The sequence below is a fragment of the Dermacentor silvarum genome, chromosome 9, assembly GCF_013339745.2.
Source record: "Dermacentor silvarum isolate Dsil-2018 chromosome 9, BIME_Dsil_1.4, whole genome shotgun sequence".
NCBI classification, from domain to species: Eukaryota; Metazoa; Arthropoda; class Arachnida; order Ixodida; family Ixodidae; genus Dermacentor; species Dermacentor silvarum.
This window is the reverse complement of record NC_051162.1, coordinates 99,125,812-99,144,708: the sequence shown is the minus strand read 5'-3', so window position 1 is coordinate 99,144,708 and position 18,897 is coordinate 99,125,812. Positions and strand designations below refer to the sequence as shown.

At 43.6% G+C, this 18,897-nt stretch overlaps 1 protein-coding gene across 2 annotated transcripts in view; it reads left to right on the top strand.

Annotated features, from left to right (window-relative positions):
* LOC125939964 (uncharacterized) overlaps window positions 1-18,393 on the top strand; it is a 214,268-nt gene extending 195,875 nt beyond the window's left edge. For both annotated transcript variants that reach the window (XR_007463206.1, XM_049655559.1), the window contains 3 exons: window positions 11,213-11,321; window positions 15,508-15,573; window positions 18,211-18,393. Coding sequence is in view for 1 of the 2 variants with exons in the window: in XM_049655559.1 (XP_049511516.1) it covers window positions 11,213-11,321; window positions 15,508-15,573; window positions 18,211-18,316 (281 nt within the window). In the remaining variant the exon portion in view is untranslated. The remainder of the gene's footprint in view (window positions 1-11,212; window positions 11,322-15,507; window positions 15,574-18,210) is intronic.
* The last annotated feature ends 504 nt before the right edge of the window (window positions 18,394-18,897 follow it).

The window sequence follows — 18,897 nt, the reverse complement described above, 5'->3', positions numbered from 1 at the left end:
GCATACTGTCTTTCGTTGTATCAAGTCATTGTGTTCAACTGATTCGCAGTTGTGCAAGTGCGAATCGGTGTTTTGTCAGAATGAAGAGTAGGCCAAGATTACAAACGTAAAGCTCGTTATGATTGACTTTTGCGTTCTATTCTGCGACGTAGAACGTAATGGCCTCCTGCGAAAGAGTACACATTTAGCGGACTGCAAAGGGTTAATATTGCTCATTCTCTTTTGTAAGGATAAACGAGAATACACGGGACCACTAACACAAATATGCCTAATAAAATATCCCAGGGGAATGTGGCGTTGACATTATCAATGTCATTTAAGTGTACCTGATCACTTATTATTATTATTATCTCTATTATTATTATTACTATTATTATTGTTTTATTTGAAAACTTGACAGGAAAGGGAAAGCGAGGAGCAGGCTGGCAACTGCCACCGGAAGGGGCACAACGCCTGCCGAATCTTTAAAAAGGAGGAGAGAGAAACGTAGAAATGGAAGATAGGAAGAAGGGGAGGAAAAAGAAAAAAAAAGAGCAAGATGACAAATCTTAAAGAGTAAAGTTGAACACACAGTACAGCGGTTTCGCTTCTGCCACGCAAGCATTACGTAATAAACAACACGTAACGAGTAAAATAATTCTGCAACTGTTTAATGACACCTTGCTTCAACAGCGTCCTACAAAGTCACAATTGATGCAATAAAAACTGAAACACAGTAAAAGCATGTAATAAGTAAACATGCAAAACAAGAAGAAGGCTATTCTGGATGGTTAATGGCATTATAAAACATGGTGGCAGCGCAGACGAAGACACATGCTGAATACGCAGAAGGGGCAATGTGTACTGTACAGTACAATTATTGCCGAAAATGGGCCTGGTTGTTTTCTGGTGTTGTGGAAAATGAGTACTGCAATAAAGAAGACAGTATAAGCATTTCTAGCACCTACCGTCGGTCTTCTGCACACCGCAATGTTGTCGCTGACTTCCTTAGCGCTGTAACCTCATCTAGTAAAACAAGAACTGCGATGCGTATACAGCTGTCGTGCGTGCCAGTTCTCTCATCTTTCCACTAACTGTTACGATCCACAATTACGGTAAACAAATATGAGTACTGATTCCGAGAGTGCACCATGTATTACATAGGAAATAGCTCTCAAAATCCGTATGCTGCAAATTCTCAACACGTAATACAAATATTGAGCCGAATTACTCATCTAATATTATAGAAACATTGCGTAAAATTATTAAAATCTCTGCAATCACATTAGTGACGAAGGCGTAGTGTGAGAAAAATATTTTGTTTACCAGTCTTCATTGCTCCTTGATAAGTGACCTAGCTATCTCACATTTTGCAGCTACTGTAGGCATTTATTCATATCTAAGTACAGCGAAATGCAATTTTGTAAGCGAAGAAAAGAAGTTATGTGTAGTGTATGGAATTCACAGGCTATACTCATTGGTGAAAGGTATCATTCTTGTGATTTTTTTTTTCAAATTTCGTGAAATATATCTTAACTTCGCCGGGGAACCCATGCATAAGCACTCTTTGGCCAACCATGTCAAAAAATAAAACACAACAGATGAACAACAATACATGTTGCAGTCTTCAATGGTGCTTTTAAACTGAAGTTGCCGATGCGCTTATAAGAGTGTACGCTTTCAAGAGCTCAAGTGGGGGATAATCGACTTCTTTATGAGCTGTAGGTTCTACATACGCATAAGAGTAATTTTGAACACATGTTTTGCACCGTTCTCAATAAGCACATTTCTGCACCAATGCAGTGCGCCATAAAATTTGGAATGAACTTATTCCTTAGTATTTCATGAAGTAGCGGTCACATTTGAACAAAGCTATGCGGTTCCGGCAGGGTAAGATATGTAATGATCTTAAAATCTCCTTTTTTACAGGATGACTCCCTATGATGAATACCTTTATGCTGCTTTCGCTGGATCGTTTACAGGTGCGCCTCTCAAATAGCAAGAAGTTTTCTTTGAAGTTTTGCTGATAGGACGAACATACCGACTTCGCAACACACTCTGTGGTACTTCTAATGCTATAGTGCTGGTGTACTAAGCAATAGTCGTACATTTGGGTAAACTTATTTCCACTTGCGCAATGCCTAAACATAACATCAATTTAGCAGCTTTGCTTGTACTAACAGTAAGAACGAGCACTGATACCAAATATGGTGAACAATTGCTGCATATAATTTTAGCAACAATCTCATTCTGTGGTGGATACTGCAGATCTCGCAAGTATAATGCACAAGCAAATGCTGCAAGAAACGCTGTTTGTGCTTTATTAAGAATGATATGTCGGAACTAAAACCCAGTTTATGTGAATAATATATTTTCGATATTATTTTAAGACTTCAATTTGTCTCAAGTTTTGCAACAGGAAGGCAATTTGGTGAATTATTCAAAAAGCGCAGTTATATCTAGTGCTGGAAAACTCTATTACTGCTATGTAGTCACAAATCTATTCTACGATGTATTTATTATGCCTTGCTAATTCTGGTATACAAAAGATTTCATACTTGCTCAATTTTCCGGTCGTGTTTAATGTTATTCACCAAAACCAGAAGTCAAAATTGTGCTGGGTAAAATAAAAGTGCACTTCTTACAGGTGATCATTTTATCGACCAAATTACACGTCACCAAAATGCAAATTCCACCGAAATGCTTGTCTGACAACAAGAAAGAGGAGCTAGGCTATACAGGATTCTGTTCGCGAGACTTATACCGAATGAAAACCATACCAACGCTTGTAGGCAGGGAAAATAGCAAGACAGACACAACAGTGCACCATCAACGTCTACCAACATGTCCAAAGCAGTGGTGATGTACAGCTCGCTCCTAGAGTCAAGCTCTAACTCCGCCTCACATGAAATTACGTCGAACGTAGATTGAGCATAGCTCCGTTGCGTGCTGAATGATGAGTTCGAATGATCGCAATTGGCGTATGTCGCAGTTCGTGCCTTCCCGAAATGTTACCTCTCCCCTACAAAAGCATACTCTTGCACAGTCAGTTGTGTACTGGTAAAGTATATTTAACTAAGGAAGATAGCTTCCGTAAGGTAAATGAAAAGCACTCGTCCAAAGATTATACCGCCAACACCCAATAACTGCCATATGCCTGAATCTCTGACTTAGTCTTTATCATTCAGGCAGCAACAGCTAACGGAGACAAGACAAGTGGCGTGGCAGCACTCAAAGAATAAAAATTGGAGGACGCTTGAGCTTCGGCTTTAAGAGTGGTTATCGGGCCCCGTTCGCATGGCATTTTTGATTTAGTGGGCTTCACCGCAACACTGAACGTGAGAAAGCCTGCTTACAAAGACCAAGCTTACGTCGATCCTCTTAAATTCGGCTTCACCTTTAAACAGACATGTATTGCTGGAAAGAAGGTTTTCTAGGGGCAATATAGGTCGTCTTATATTAAAATGTGAAGCCCTTAGCACTTTTTTTATTATTTTAATAATTGTTTGATATAGCCCCGACGCGCGCACGTGTCGAAAACGCATTAGGCAGGCGAAGTCCCGATTTGGCCTGCCGAGAATATGAGCGTCATCATTTCGCAACTAACCTATCCAAGCGCTCTGCTGTTGGTATGTTAGAAATGCTGGAAAAGGGTGTTTGAGTTTTCTCATAATAGAATTATGTTTTCTCGTACATTCAAATTACAGTCCGACGCCACCATGTGTGTAGGTTGTGGTTAAGTCGTTGTAGTTAATATGGGAAGATTTCGGAGGCTATGGTAGACAGCTTGTACTCCTTGTCTGTTTAGCTGCAGGTCGGCGGACACGGGAAGTAAAAATACAACGCGCTTCTGGCTTCCATAGCGCGGCCTCTCGCACTTTCCGGCCAAACACAAACATAGAATTAGGTGCCCTATATGCGCGAAATTCAAAGCGTAATGAAATAGCGTCCTGCACGTAAACTACACCACCAATGTATACTAAAACTCTCTTCCTGCAAAGTTCGTTTGCCGAACAGTAACGCTGTTTCCCTTAACTCCGCTATTACACTAACGTTAAACTAAAACTGTCTACTAACACCTTGCGCCACGCGGAAGGCCTCCGCGATCGGGGGTCGGGGTGGTTGGGCATGATTTTATTCGCCACGGACGCCGACGAACACGCCGACGCCGGCCCCGACGCCTGATTTTCTGCGACACGGGGCCCTTAATGCTATCGCGGTAATACACGTTGCTCTATCAGTACGGCGCATCAGTACAGTAAAAAATGCGCAAGCGCTCCATCATCAGCAGCAGCAGCCTATATTTTATGTCCACTGCAGGACGAAGGCCTCTCCCTGCGATCTCCAATTACCCCTGTCTTGCGCTAGCGTATTCCAACTTGCGCCTGCAAATTTCCTTACTTCATCACCCCATCTGGTTTTCTGCCGACCTCGACTGCGCTTCCCTTATCTTGGTATCCATTCTGTAACCCTAATGGTCTATCGGTTATCCATCCTACGCATGGCCTGCCCAGCTCCATTTCTTCCGCTTAATGTCAACTAGAATATCGGCTATCCCCGTTTTTTCTCTGATCCACACCGCTCTCTTGCTGTCTCTTAACGTTAGTCCTAAGATTTTTAGTTCCATTGCTCTTTGTGCGGTCCTTAACTTGTTCTCGAGCTTCTTTGTTAACCTGCAAGTTTCTGCCCTATATGTTAGAACCGGTAGAATGCAATGATTGTACACTTTTCTTTTCAACGACAGTGGTAAGCTCCCAGTCAAGATTTGGCAATGCCTGCCGTATGCACTCCAACCCAATTTTATTCTTCTGTGAATTTCTTTCTCATGATCAGGGTTCCCTGTGAGTAATTGTCCTAGATAAACATACTCCTTTACAGACTCTAGAGGCTAACTGGCGATCCTGAATTCTTGTTCTCTTGCCAGGCTATTGAACATTATCTTTGTCTTCTGCATGTTCACCTTCAACCCAATTCTTACACTTTCTCGATTAAGGTCCGCAATCATTTGCTGTAATTCGTCTCCATTTTTGCTGAAGAGGACAATGTCATCTGAAACCGAAGGTTGCTGAGATATTCGCCGTTGATCCTCACTCCTAATTCTTCCCAGTCTAAGAGCTTGAATACTTCTAAGCATGCAGTGAATAGCATTGGAGAGATTGTGTCTCTTTGCCTGACCTCTTTCTTGATAGGTAACTTTCTACTTTTCTTGTGGAGAACCAAGGTAGCTGTAGAATCCCTGTAGATATTTGCTAAGATATTCACGTGTGCCTCCTGTACTCCTTGATTACGCAATGCCTCTATGACCGCTGGTATCTCTACTGAATCAAATGACTTTTCATAATCTATGAAAGCCATATAGAGAGGTTGATTGTACTCCGCAGATTTCTCGATTATCTGATTGATGACATGGATATGATCCATCGTAGAATATCCCTTCCTGAAGCCAGCCTGTTCTCTTGGTTGGCTGAAGTCAAGTGTTGCCCTGATTCTACTGGAAATTATCTTGGTGAATATTTTATGCAATACTTAAAGCAAGCTAGTGGGTCTGTTATTCTTCAATTCTTTAACGTCTCCCTACTTATGGATTAATACAATGTTGGCGTTCTTACAGCTCCCTGCTTCATTTGAAGTTGTGAGGCATTGCGTATAAAGGGCCGCAAGCTTTTCAAGCATCTTTGATTAAATTTACTGTTATTCCATCTTTTCCTGCAGCTTTTCACCTGTCTTTCAAGGCCCTTCTAAATTCATTGCTAGTTATAGAAGGAGCATCTGTATCCGGTTCATCACTATTTCGAATGAAAGTAGCGTGGCTGTTTTGGGCACTGTACAGGTCAGTATAGAATTCTTCCGCTGCTTTTACTATGTCATCGAAATTGCTGATGATATTACCATGCTTATCTTTCAGTGCATACATCTTGCTTTGTCCTATGCCAAGCTTTCTTCTTACTGATTTAATGCTGCGTCCATATTTTACGGCTTCCTCAATCTTTCCAACGCTATAAGTTCGAATTTTCCTTACTTTCTTCTTGTTGATTAGTTTTCAGAGTTCAGCGAATTCTATCTCATTTCTTGAATCGGAGCCCGGAGACCGTGTTTGGGTCTGGACTCCGATACGCCGACGAGGACTTAGCGAAAAACTCTTACGTCGCTATTTCGGACCATGTAAGATCATCCGACGTATTGGCGCACTGGACTATGAGGTCGTGCCAGACGGCATTTCGCAATCACAGCGGCGCCGCGCACGACCCGAAGTCGTCCATGTGGTGCGTCTTAAGCCTTTCTACGCCCGCTGACGAACTTAGGTACTTTGTTACTTTATTTTTTTTCTTTATTACGTGTGGTTTTGTTTTCGCTTTCACATTTGTTTGTAGCATCGGGACGATGCTTTTTAAGGAGAGGGTATTGACACGTATAGATGTTTATCTTTCACCGGTGGCCGCTTTCCACCGGCTAACAAATGTTAAACGTTATCGCTCGGCGCAGGACGTGCCTGTATGGGAAGTTTCTAGAACGTTATCGATGCTTCTTTCCATTGCCTGTTTTCACCGACGCTTATGTTATCTGATTGCATGACTGACGCGAATTCTCTAGAACTTTCTCGAAGACACGCGGGCATCAGGGATTAATCTAGAACCTTCGATGACTCAGGTATAAAAGCCGACGCGTTTCGCCGCTGATCAGATTTTCGACGATCGCCGACTGTGTTCGCCGTTATCGTTGTGCTTTGAGTGTACCTTGCTTTTGTGGGCACAGGTTCGCCCAATAAACAACCAGTTTCGCTGTACACAGTTTTACGACTGTTTTCTTCAGCGTCACTACTACGTGACAATATTTTGTCGTTTCTTTATTAGGTCCTTTGTTTCTTGGGAGAGCTTACCTACTGGTTGCCTTGGTGCCTTACCTCCTATTTCAACTGTTGCTTCTGAGATCAACCTAGTTACGGTTTCATTCATTACCTCTATGTTGTTTTTATGTTCATTTTCTAAAGCTGCATATTTGTTTGCGAGCACCAGCCTGAATTGGTCTGCTTTTCCCTTACTGCTTCTAGGTTGGCCTGTTTCCTCTTGACTAATTTCACTCTTCCAATTGAGAGAAATCCTAGACCTCACTAACATATGGTCACTGCACGTTGCCTTACCTAACACTTATACATCCTGCACTATGCTTGAATCGGCAGAGTATGAAATCTATTTCATTCCTTGTTTCTCCTTTAGGGCTTTTCCAGGCCCACTTCCTGTTGCTGCGCTTCCTGAAGAAGGTATTCATTACTCGGAGCCTATTCCTGTTTGCGAATTCTATTCACATCTCTCCTCTTGCATTCCTAGAATCGATGCCGTAGTTGCCAATTGCTTGCTCACCAGCCTGCTTTTTCCCCACCTTTGCATTGAAGTCGCCCATGACTACAGTATACTAAGTTTGCACCTTTCTCATTGCCAATTCAACATCTTCCTAAAAGTGTTATATTTCTTCATCATCGTGACAAGAGGTTGGGGCATATGCTTGTACTACCTTCATTTTGTACGTCCTATTCAGCTTTATTACGACGACTGCTACCCTCTCATTATTGCTGTAGAATTCATCAATGTTGCCCTCTGTGTTATTATGAACTAGACATCCTACCCCGGATTTTCTCTTGTCTGGAAGACCTCTGTAACAAAGGACGTGGCCGTTAGTCAGCACTGTGTGTAAAGCCTCACCAGTTCTTCTAACCTCACTAAGGCCAATAATATCCCAGGCAATGGCTGATAATTCTTCAAATACTCCTGGTAAGCTAGCCTCACTAGAGATGGTGCGCGTGTTGAACGTTGCCAGGTTCAGTTTCCATTGGCGGCCTGTTCGGACTGAGAGATTCTTAGCACCCTCTGCCGCGTAGCAGGTCTGACCGCCACCTTCGTCAGGTGCTGCGCAGCCACTGGGGACTGCGGGCCATGTGTTAATTGTCGGAGTCATGAGGGAGGTAGTGGCCGAATACTGCACCAGGGAGGCCAATTCCTGTTCTGGTGAAGGAGTGACTTTGATGACGCTTAGTGGGCCTTCCTAGTTTGGTTGCACCTGAACTAGTATAGCCCCACTAGCTCTCGGCAATATATCTTCTTGTCGGTATCAGGCACCACTCCATGCCTGAAAATGTGGTGGACTGGAGTAGGATTCGAACTTACGACCTTCAGATTTGACGTCGGGTATTCTACCTCTGCTCCACGCCACCACTCCTCTTAAGCGCACCATGCCTCTTAAGCGTAAGCTCTCAAGAGGCATGAAAACGTCCTTTCAGAACACTTCGGGTTTTGTGCGACAGCATTAGAGTACATGCTACAATAGGTAGTTACAATCTATAAATTGAATCAATGAAGGGTAATTTCGGTATGTAACTCAATGTACTCGACAAGAGACAGCTAGAAGAGCTTTTTAGGCTCTACTAAATGATGTGGAATGGACCTGCAAGTGCGGTACAGCAGAGTAAATTCAATGTTTTCTGGATCAAAGAATGGGTCAAAACACTTTCGTATTTATTGTGGGCTCATTGACAATAACTTCAAGGCGGAACGTTATCGCCTCTCCGACGGCAAGTCGAGGCCATCAGACTCGTATCGGCGCGGAATGCAGAGATTTTGACGGTTGCAATGAAACTGAAAAGTTAAATGTTGAAGGCATTTCTTAAAAGACAGGTGTTTTAGGCCAGGCTTAACGAAAAATTTTCGAATGCGCGTGCGTCCCTCAATCACCATAATGCATTCTGCCAGACGGCCATACTTTGCCATTCTGCGAAGTTAGGAAGTTTGGTTCAGGAAGAAATTTTTATCTTGTCGTATATTTGCTGCAGTGCAGATATTAAGGTATTATTTGTTTTACCACCAAGGAATTCTGAAAAGTAGTAAAAATGGTAGTGTTTGAAAGTGTCTTGTGGTCTGACTCAGTCGGCGTCTACGCGTGGCGGTGCTGCAAGTGCGTGCGTGGCAATTTTTTGAAGGTGATCCCCGACAACCGGCACAACTCATTGGCGGCATGGTGGGTCACCCAAGGTCAATCCAAATAGGTGGCGAAGCTTCGGGCGAAAAGCAGTTCAGAACAAATTGTCACCGGCATCAGCTAGCAAGCGTGGTTATGGGAGCAGGGCTAATTGAAGCGTGGCTATGTGAGGAGGGAACAAACATTGGGAAAGAAAAAAATGCATTTTTAAATAAAACGAGACACAGCTTGATTCATTCAACGAAAATGAAATTTGTAATCAATTGTATATACGCGTGGCGGGAAAAAAAATAAAACTATTTTACTTCTTCATCGTCCATAAATACCGTTTTTCAGCGCCCCCTCGTTGACACCGCTACCAAGTGCAATGCAATGCAGCTCTTGAAGTTAGCAGAAAGCCGTTCTCGTAACGTTCACCTGTTACAATACGCCCCCCTCACACGTCGTCTTGGTTTGCTTGTCGATGTTTGTCTGAATTTCTTGCGTGGGTGGTTTCATCGTTTCTTAACCTGTTCAGTCAAAAGTAGTGAGTTACGACCGCCAGATAATTGTTTCCTTTAGCTGATTTTGTGCGGCTCTGCTGCCCGATGGCCTTGGCTTCCGGCGATGGGACCAGCCCTCTACACCCAAGGCTTTCGTCGGCCTCAAAAGAAAGTATGTACTGTGCAGCGGTGCGATTTCGACACCCGTACGGCTGACCTTTTCCTGTATCAATTTTAGCGCTGAAATCTCGAAACGCCCATCAAGTCAAATGGCGGGGCATTTGAATATACAGCATTTCAATAGGCAGGTCACCAAAACAAATTTCGTGCCTTTGAGAACAAAATGACGTCACTTCTGTTTTTAACGGATATGGCGTCACATTATTTTTCCTTCCGCCGGAAGTGTTCCCTCCTCTCACAGATGGCGCTAAGCCCGATGAACCGCCGATGAACCACCATGTTTTGAACGTATGGGTTTCTATGGAAGCTTAGCTACCAGGTATATTTACCTTGGGTCACCTTCGAAAATTATTTATTTATTTACTCCGGATTAATTTGGACCACCTGTGATTTTTTAACGCTCTTGTAAATCTAAGTACATGGGTGTTTTAAGCATTTCGTCTCCATCGAAATGCGGCCGCCGGAGCCAGGATTCGAAACCGCAACCTCCTGCTTATCAGCCCAACACCGTATCCACTGAGCAACCACGGCGGGCAGTGGGTAAGGTTTGAAAATGTGTATAGGCGAGCGTACGCGATGCTGCTGGAAATCAGTTCTGCCACATACGTACTCAGCGTCACGTTAGATGTACCGATCCCGCCAAGTAGCCTCAGCTCTGGTGTTTACGCTGCGCAGCTCCGCAGGCCTAGCATGTTTGAACTTACTATCCTTCCTTCGTCCGTCCGGTGAAATGGACTGAATATGCAACGAACCTGCCACCGTTTTTTTAGAATCGACATTTCACTTTTGTGTTATGAGCCATTTGGCTGAAAGAGGCATCAGTAAGCTTCTATTCATGCTTATCATTTTTATGTTCTATGGATTTTTTTTTAATTGCCTGTTTGTAGTCATTGAGCTGGATTATTCAAAGAGGCGGCCATTACTTGCACGAGAAATTGAAACACATATAAAACTAATTACCAAAAAATCAGCTAACATTATGTTGAATGAAATTTTTATGGCACATATTGCTATTTACGAATTGTAGCCGGTGGGTTGGAATCGTATCCATTTGGAATGAAACGTATCCACTTAGAATGAATTTCCAGACTGATGCCAGTTCGGAAATATGCGCCATCAAATTTTCCGTAAGAATGAAGTGTTGTTCGCTTATTTTTTTTTAACAAAACGCTGTTTCATGCATTGGAGCACAAAAGTAACTAGAACGCCGATGTATTTCATTCCACACTTCGGGAAATACTATCTTGAAACTTCAGTCATGCTGGAAATTCGTTTCAAGTGAATACGTCTTACAAGCTCACCGGTACAATTCGTGAATTGCAATAAGTGTCATAAAATAATTGATAAGGACACTAATTATTGAATGTTGTTAATTATTTACATATCTGTATGGATTTCTCGTGCTAGTAATGCCCGCATCTTTGAATATTCCATGTAGAGGACAAAAATTGTGCCATCTGCCAAAGGCGAGTTCTAGAAATTCCATGAAACTCAAAAATTATCACCCTGCATATAACCTACACTGTGCTCATAGTCAACTGGGAGTATCAGATTTTACATAAAGCGTGATAACTGATAATCCATTAGGAACTGTTTACCAGCAGACTTCTCCACCAACGCAACTTTCTGCACTAAAACGACAAGCGCAGCAATTATCCAGCACACACCAGGAAGCGGGAGATTTTGGCCTACCGTGAGGGCAACTGCACGCATGTGAGTAAACGCCATTGCTTCCTATTGTTTGTGAAGGTTTGATTAGATTTCATAAAATCAGTAGCACATAAAGTTGCAAGCAATCTGCTTAGGAGGCTCCATTATATAATGGGACAGCGACACTTGACAATGTTCTGAAAGGTTCCAAGACAATGAATATCACAGCACGCAACTATACGTATATGTTAATTTTTTGCAGGGTAAGTACTATATGACACTGCGTTGCAATAGCAACATTGTTGCTCACTAGGACTCACTGAGACAGCAGTGGAGTTATTTTTTCAAGAAGCGCTTAACACTTTCAGACACCGCTTTGAGATTTGCAGAGAAAAAATATTTTCACACTAACCCACCGATGTTGGCTACACTGAACAAAGTAGGTCAGGGGCAAACCATTATTTATTTTCAGAGGTATGTAAGCAAATATGTACAGTGTAACAGAGTGGTGACAAAGTTCAACAATGTGTCTCAGCCTTGTCACATTCAGTTACATGGCCGTGAGGAGGCGCTGTTTCTGGCAAGGTATTTTTCTTTATTTGACATGGCCTCGTGCTATGGCTGGGGTGTTCTTCTTCTCTTCGTTGCAAGGTTTGTACCAATTTGCGTGTCTTCTTTAAACACGGTGGGGTACTTGTTGCCTCAAAAAATAGCTTCCAACATGAGCCCAGGCACTCGCCCGAAAATCTGTCTGGTGTTGGGTTATTATGCGCTTTCACGAGGCGTTAGGGCAGTCCACGGCGCACAGGTGTGTGTGTTTGGGGGGGGGGGGGGGGCTGGAAAGGGAGAACAAGATGTCGGCAGCTTCCACTAGGCAAGGCTGGAGTAAACAGTGGAGCGGGTGATCAACCTAGCTTCTTCCAGGTTTTACTAGGCTTGGCTAAGTTTTACTAGGAAATGCTCAGTAATGCCATTCCGAATCGGCTCGCCTCCGACGCACAGATTTTCGCTTGGCCGCGTGACGCGCTTCAAGGTGAGCGGCTTCTTCTTCGGATGTCCGGATCTTCTTTGGTGGTCCCATGTAAAGGGTGCATGTACTCGCCACAGAGTCAACGAGAGTTCTGCTGCCGTCGCGGTGACTCCGAGCATTATGTCCCCGGTGACGTCACGGCCAAGCTGCGCCTCCACACTTGCCGGGGCGTGGCTGGTCGAAACCTGCCAAGCCGCCGCCAGACGCGCCTTCTGCTGTCACGGACACCGCGCACGTTCAGCGCGAACGAGGAGAAACGGGGAAACGCGGACGGCGTCATCAGCAGCTCTTCCCGTAGCTTAGTTGGTGCTGCTACAATTGATTTCTCGCTCTCAATCTCATTTTCTCTTTCCCTCTCCAGAGCATAGCAAGCGCCGTGCGCATGCTCTCCTTCCTTCTCCTTAACGTCCCAAGTCAAGGCAACATGTGCATGGCAAGGAGAGGAGGCGAAGCGCACGCCGCTCCGCGAGGTGGTTGCTAGGCAACGCGCGGGGACGTCATTGCCAGGAGCAGTTTTTCTTAGCACTACGCGGCGCAACCAAGAGCTTAAACAGCTTCGCTGTTAAAAGGCAACTTCCGAAATTTACCACAGTAACGGTATTCCTGTTTACTCGCAGTCTTCGATACTCTCTCTCCGCGTCATCAATGCTTGCGCAACTGACGAACTCAAGTCCGGCAACAACACCCTCCTTCTTGCGAATGGAGTTCACGTCCGAGACGTTTCTCGATGCCATTTCACCAGGAGCTTGGCCACGCATTGCTTGTCGCCATCACCAAGTTTCCTCTAATAAAACGAGGATGGAGGCAGTGCAACAAGCGCTTCAAAAATATACAAGCATCTTTCAATGCTGTCCTGGTGAATGCTGAAATGCTGGTCTTCAATGACCCTCATTGATGAAAACTTGGGCCACTGGGTGCATGCCAACTAAGTGTGTCGCTATTCAATAACGGTCATTGTCATCTACATGGGTAACTAGGTATGTACGACTGGGAATGCGCAACTCCTCATTCACGAAAAGGATCCCTTAACTTCCGCCAGTGCTGAGCGGTATCGAACGCATGTCACGAGGTTTTCTCAACGACAGCAAACCGACGCTTTAGCAGGAACGAATGCCGTAGTGATGTGCATCTCTTCGATGAACATCTCGCCAACTTGAGTCACTCAGTATGTGCCACTGGGTGTGCCGCAATCGGGGAAACAATTCTCAGCATTTGCAGGCATCGGCACACCATGCATCTCGGAGACAACCCGCAGGCTTCGTTGTGACTTATCTAGATGGAGCCGAACTTTTTAAGTAACCTTGAAAGATGATTCCTGCTGCAGTACATGCCTCGTACATAACTCGTTTGGAAGATGACAATAAGCTGTGATGCTATATTTATTCGATGGTAAACGCACTACTGTTGGCAGTCAGCGGGAGATGGGTTATGCCGCATTTTTTTACTCCTAGTTTTTGCGTTAACAAGATGCTATCATATATAGACTAAATATTTGTTTAAGGAATGAAACCATTAGTCAATAAATTTGGTAATAATTTTTTTCGGTAATAATATTACCTACTGCCCAATAACTATACGATCGGACCTCTCGTTCATTCATTTTGTTGATTTCGGCGTTTCAAGGCTGATTCCTCTGCATTTTGCGTACATTCTGCTCTAACTATTTATCTATAGCGTATTTACCACCTAAAGCCACTTCCAAACGCCTCTTTCATTATAATAGCGAACCATCTGCCCCAGATTGCACCGATTGCTCTAGATGGCAGTGTATAATTCTCACTGTTGTTGGAGCAGGAACACAGCTAGCTCATGTGAAGACGGGAAGGTATGCGTGCATGATAACAGCTCGGCATATATTTTAACAAATGCATTCTCAACGTAGTGTGAGGCTTCGCGGAATGCGATTGCGGATGAGCGTTATACATCCGCCGTATTTTTAGGGTGGCACTATATTATCATGTATTTAAAAGTGAATACGTCCGACTTAGCTTTAGACGCTTAGACAAATATAAGAAAATTGGGATAATTGCCTTAAAAACTAACTGCCCTTTGCATAATGATGTGAATGCTAAACAGCTGTTCTGTGCACAAGATTGCAATAATGTGCGTGCTCACCAGTCGCCGTATAATGTACACATTGACAAAGCACTAACAAAGCACTAACACTAGGCGCCTTCGTGAACTTGCCTTTTCTTTGAAGCATTATTGCCCAATAGTTATAATGCACTTGTAATATGGCCTCAGGAATTTCGTTGTACATGTTTGGGTGTTCTTAAACCCTTTTTTGCATGTTGAGAGATGTGACAAGCCAAACGCTACAGAAAAGATTACACAAACCCGTACAAGCCCTCAGTAAAACTAGAACGAGAAGGGGAACCAAGGGGTTCTGCATGTTAGGCACAACCTTGTACGGCGAATGAAGGTGAAGGGCAGATTACATGTGATTTCAGCTAAGATGCAGACATGATACGCTAATAGAAACCAAAGAGGACGAAAAAGCAACTCGCTGCCAGTGAGAGCAGAACCCACGTTTTCGGCATTAATTTGCGCGCGCCATATTCTAGCCATTCACCAACGACAACCGGTTTTGTGCGCCTACTTTAGTGCGTACTTGCACGAGTTTGTAGAGTTTTACCCTGATTGTGTTAGCCAGCACAGACACTTCCAAAGAAGCTGCTATTAACAAACCCGCATTAACAATGAGCCCTAAGCGTAAAGTACTTTTCATTAAAGTCTGTGCACTTTAACAACAAATAACTGGATGTTGAAATGTTTGCAGTTGGCTCCACTCGTGTTACAGCTTTCAGGAGTTAAAATTAACCGGGAGGACCAAATGATGATTCACGTTGTTGGCTGCTAAGGGCCACGCGTAAACCACAGTGGTTTGTAAATGGCTACTGCCTAATGATGCTGACTACATGGCCGCGAGTTCAAATTCGAGCAGTGAGAGCTCATTCTTCTAGGGGTTGAATTCAAAAACGCTCCTGTATTGTGGTGTCAGTGCCAGTTCAACAACAACGGGTGGTCGAAATTACCCAATAACACCTGACTATGCCGTCTCTCATAATTATATTGCAACTTTCCGAATTGAACATGTATAATTTACCCAAAAGTAATGGTCTTCAGTTGTATTTTTTAAGCTTATAGATGTATTTTCTTCAAATAAACCCAACCATACGGAACCATATAAACGAAACCACTGCTATTTTTCTCTCACAGATTTGGAACAAGAAACTTCTTCAGATTTACCGAAGGCGACATGAAAACGTTGACTGAGACTTTCAAGTACGTGAAACGTGCACTTTGGCGACAGAGTAAAACTGGATCTTGACGTTTGTTATATTTGAATATTTCTTTCGAAACTTAGGTAAACAACAACCTTTGCGAATGATATTTATATTTGCGCCTTCGCGTGGAACGCGATCCTCTGAAATTTATTACTTATACCCTGATTTAAATTTATAGCTTTCTGTCTTTCATATTCACGCCAAAGCGCAAATGTGACATTTAGTAGGTTTAGAACTCAAAGTGAGGAATTTGCACGAATGTACGAATTACCTATCCTTCGGGCGCGATAGTTAAAGCGTCTTGCGGCTGAGTACGAGGTAGCGAGTTTGGTTTGTAGCCGTGGTTGCCGCGTTTTGATGTAGGCAAAATGAGAATAAAGGGTCATGCACTGAGATTTAGGTGCACTTGACGAAGCGCGAATGCTATATACTAATCTGAATCCCTCTGTTACAGTGACTCCCATTGCCCCAGCGGGGCTTTAGTTCGTTAAACCCCATGAATCAAATGTCATGCGAAATTTTGCAGAAAAAAAATATTCGACGTACGCCCACAGTGAAAACATGAAACCATATTGAAAGCATTATCACGCAGAATAAATATTGCTTTATCTTGTGCGGTATAGGTAGGAGTAAGCAATAGCTATTAGCGAGAAAGCAGCCTGATATTAGGACGAAAACTTCATTCAGTGCTGAATCTCTCTCCGAGGCGTGTTTGTTTTGGAGGTGGCGCTTGCGGGTGGTGCTGAAGTACAGACACGGCTTTTTCTTTCTCCTTTTTCACAACTCACGTTCCACCTCGTAAAACTTTGTGTCCCTGTCCCATTTCTTTCAACGCGGAACTGGTTTATAGATGCACTGCGGACCGTTTTGCATAAGCAAGGCAATAGTAAGTGGCCGCACGACTATGGGCTTCCGGAGCACTATTGTCTGCGGTATCATCGGAGGTGTGGATAAAAGGAAAGTCTCCAATGTGTAATCTGTGGTTTTGAAGTTAGAAGCCCCCCATGCATAGAGAATTCCGTACGCTTCTTCGAAACTCATACAAATTCCTGCGATGGACGTCGGCGACCCCGGCGGGCATGGAAACAACGAGTGGAGTGAGGCAATAACAGCTATCAAAGTAGAAAAAGAGGACATCGCACTCAGAAGCGTGTATTACATACCATATTGTGCAGTGCTATAGTTATCATTGTGTGGCTAGCGAGTACCATGCTTTTTTACAACCATTTCTGTGTTTTAACCATGAAAGGGAACTTCCTATTTTGTTTACTAAGTTCTCTTTCGCGAAGTTATGCGGGAGCGCAGTGGACATCGTCAATCTTTTCTCTCCGCGAACGAGCGCGCAGCATTCCGTGACAGTGCTGTAAAACATTTTATTATTACGAACCACATATTTGAATCCATCCGTAAAAAATGGGACTGTGCTAGAACACTCTTGTCTACGCTGTCCCAGTGTGCCACTGCTCACTAGGTTGCAAATACCAAGTCTATACTAACAGATCTCAACGAATACCGGAACTAGATAATCTAGCAGAAGAAAAATTATCACACGGGCTACAATGAATGATGTGAAGACACTGGGCCAAATGACATTCACTTCTACGTGTATCCATGAAACAAAGAATGCCACAGACGCCACATTGCATGGCAGTTCCTGCATGAATATTCCTTTGCATGATATTTCTTTGCACGGATGTATAGGCGAGGAAATTGACAGAATGGAAAAATGAGAGACGTGAGCTGGTGTACTAAGACAGCAACCACACAAAAAAGAATTTTTGTGCACATTACAATTTAAGAATTGAAGGCATCCAGAACTATAGCGATGAAGTTTTGTTTTCCACCTTTGTAATTTCCACCAATTTTAGCGACAAGGCACTCAATTTCTCCAGCTAAATGCATCCATTAGTTCCATCCGTTTTCTTCCAGCGCTGTTGCAAAAAAAAAAAAATCCGGATACGTTTACCTAGTAAAAGTATGCAAAGCACGGTAAATCTTGAGCAAATTTTTTGTCGAAGCTTGTGCAAGGTACAACATTTGTAGCACGTTTCTACTTTCAGTATTGGCTGAATATAAGCCATTGTATCATGCCTAAAAAAGGCAATATTTGAAACATGTGTTAACTAGACTTTGCCAAATAGCAATCAAGTCGATGATTACCGAGCAAAGTCTGATGTCATCAACCCCTCCGAAACTTGGTCAGATTTACCAATGCTATCTGGAAATGGCTACGTTTTTTCAACAGCCGTACTTAAGACACTCGATATGTAAACATAAGAGAGCGCCTGGCACAGATATGTGCAATGCTTTTGCATAATATCGTAGTATTAAAAACGTTTCAATATGGAGTGAACTGTGCCGAATCAATGAGAACAAATTTTTGATGGAGCTGTCTAGGTGAATAACCCATTTACCAAGTCGCGTTTATTGTACATACTTGCTACACATCTATTTGAATTAAATCTCGCACATGTAAACTAGTGTGAACAGCACGTTAAGCAATATTTCGCAAAGGGTTCCGACCATCCATATTCTATTAGGTGTCCAATGATGCGCTGATTAGGCTATCAGAAATTAATTCAAATACAAATGCAATCTAATGTTTCTGAATAACACTGCTGATTTCATGTTCCAGGCACTGCCCGGGAATCAAAGAGACAAAGTTTGACCATGGCAGGAAACCGACGTACCGCAAACGACAGAAACGCTCAAGCAGCAGAAGAAACACGATCGTAATCTAGATTTTCTGAAGACATAAAGAATGAATCGACTTGACCTGTAACAGGACGTTTTATGCGGCGTCGTTCTCATCCGACGATGTGCGCCATTAAACAAACGTGCAGCACACATGAACTCGGGCTAGCATTATATCTGAGAGCGTGGCCCCGGCATAAGGTTTCCCCAAAGGGACGCAATGTGAGGATGCAACGCAGCTGTTGAAAGGCATCATGGAGATATTTCATCCTCGCCAACGCTTTAGAGACGCCACCGCAGCGGTGGCGTATCGCTAGAGCATCCGCCTCCTATGCGGGAGGTACCGAATTCAAATCCCGGTGCCGCCGGGTACCCACCGGTTCTTTCTAATGGGTAGAGATGTTCCCTGGCCTAGTGCTCGGGTCTCGAGTTGGGTTCCCATCTCGAAAGAGGGCCCAATAGAGATTTCAGGACTGGTCTCTGGGCGCCTCTTGTCCAACCACAGACGGCCTTGTTGAAGAGCATCCGCCGCGGCTGCGGGAGGCAAGTGCTGCTGCCGGGTACCTACTGGTAAAATAGGTACAAGCGCGCTCCTGGCCTAGTGCTCGGCCATTATGGGTCCTCAACG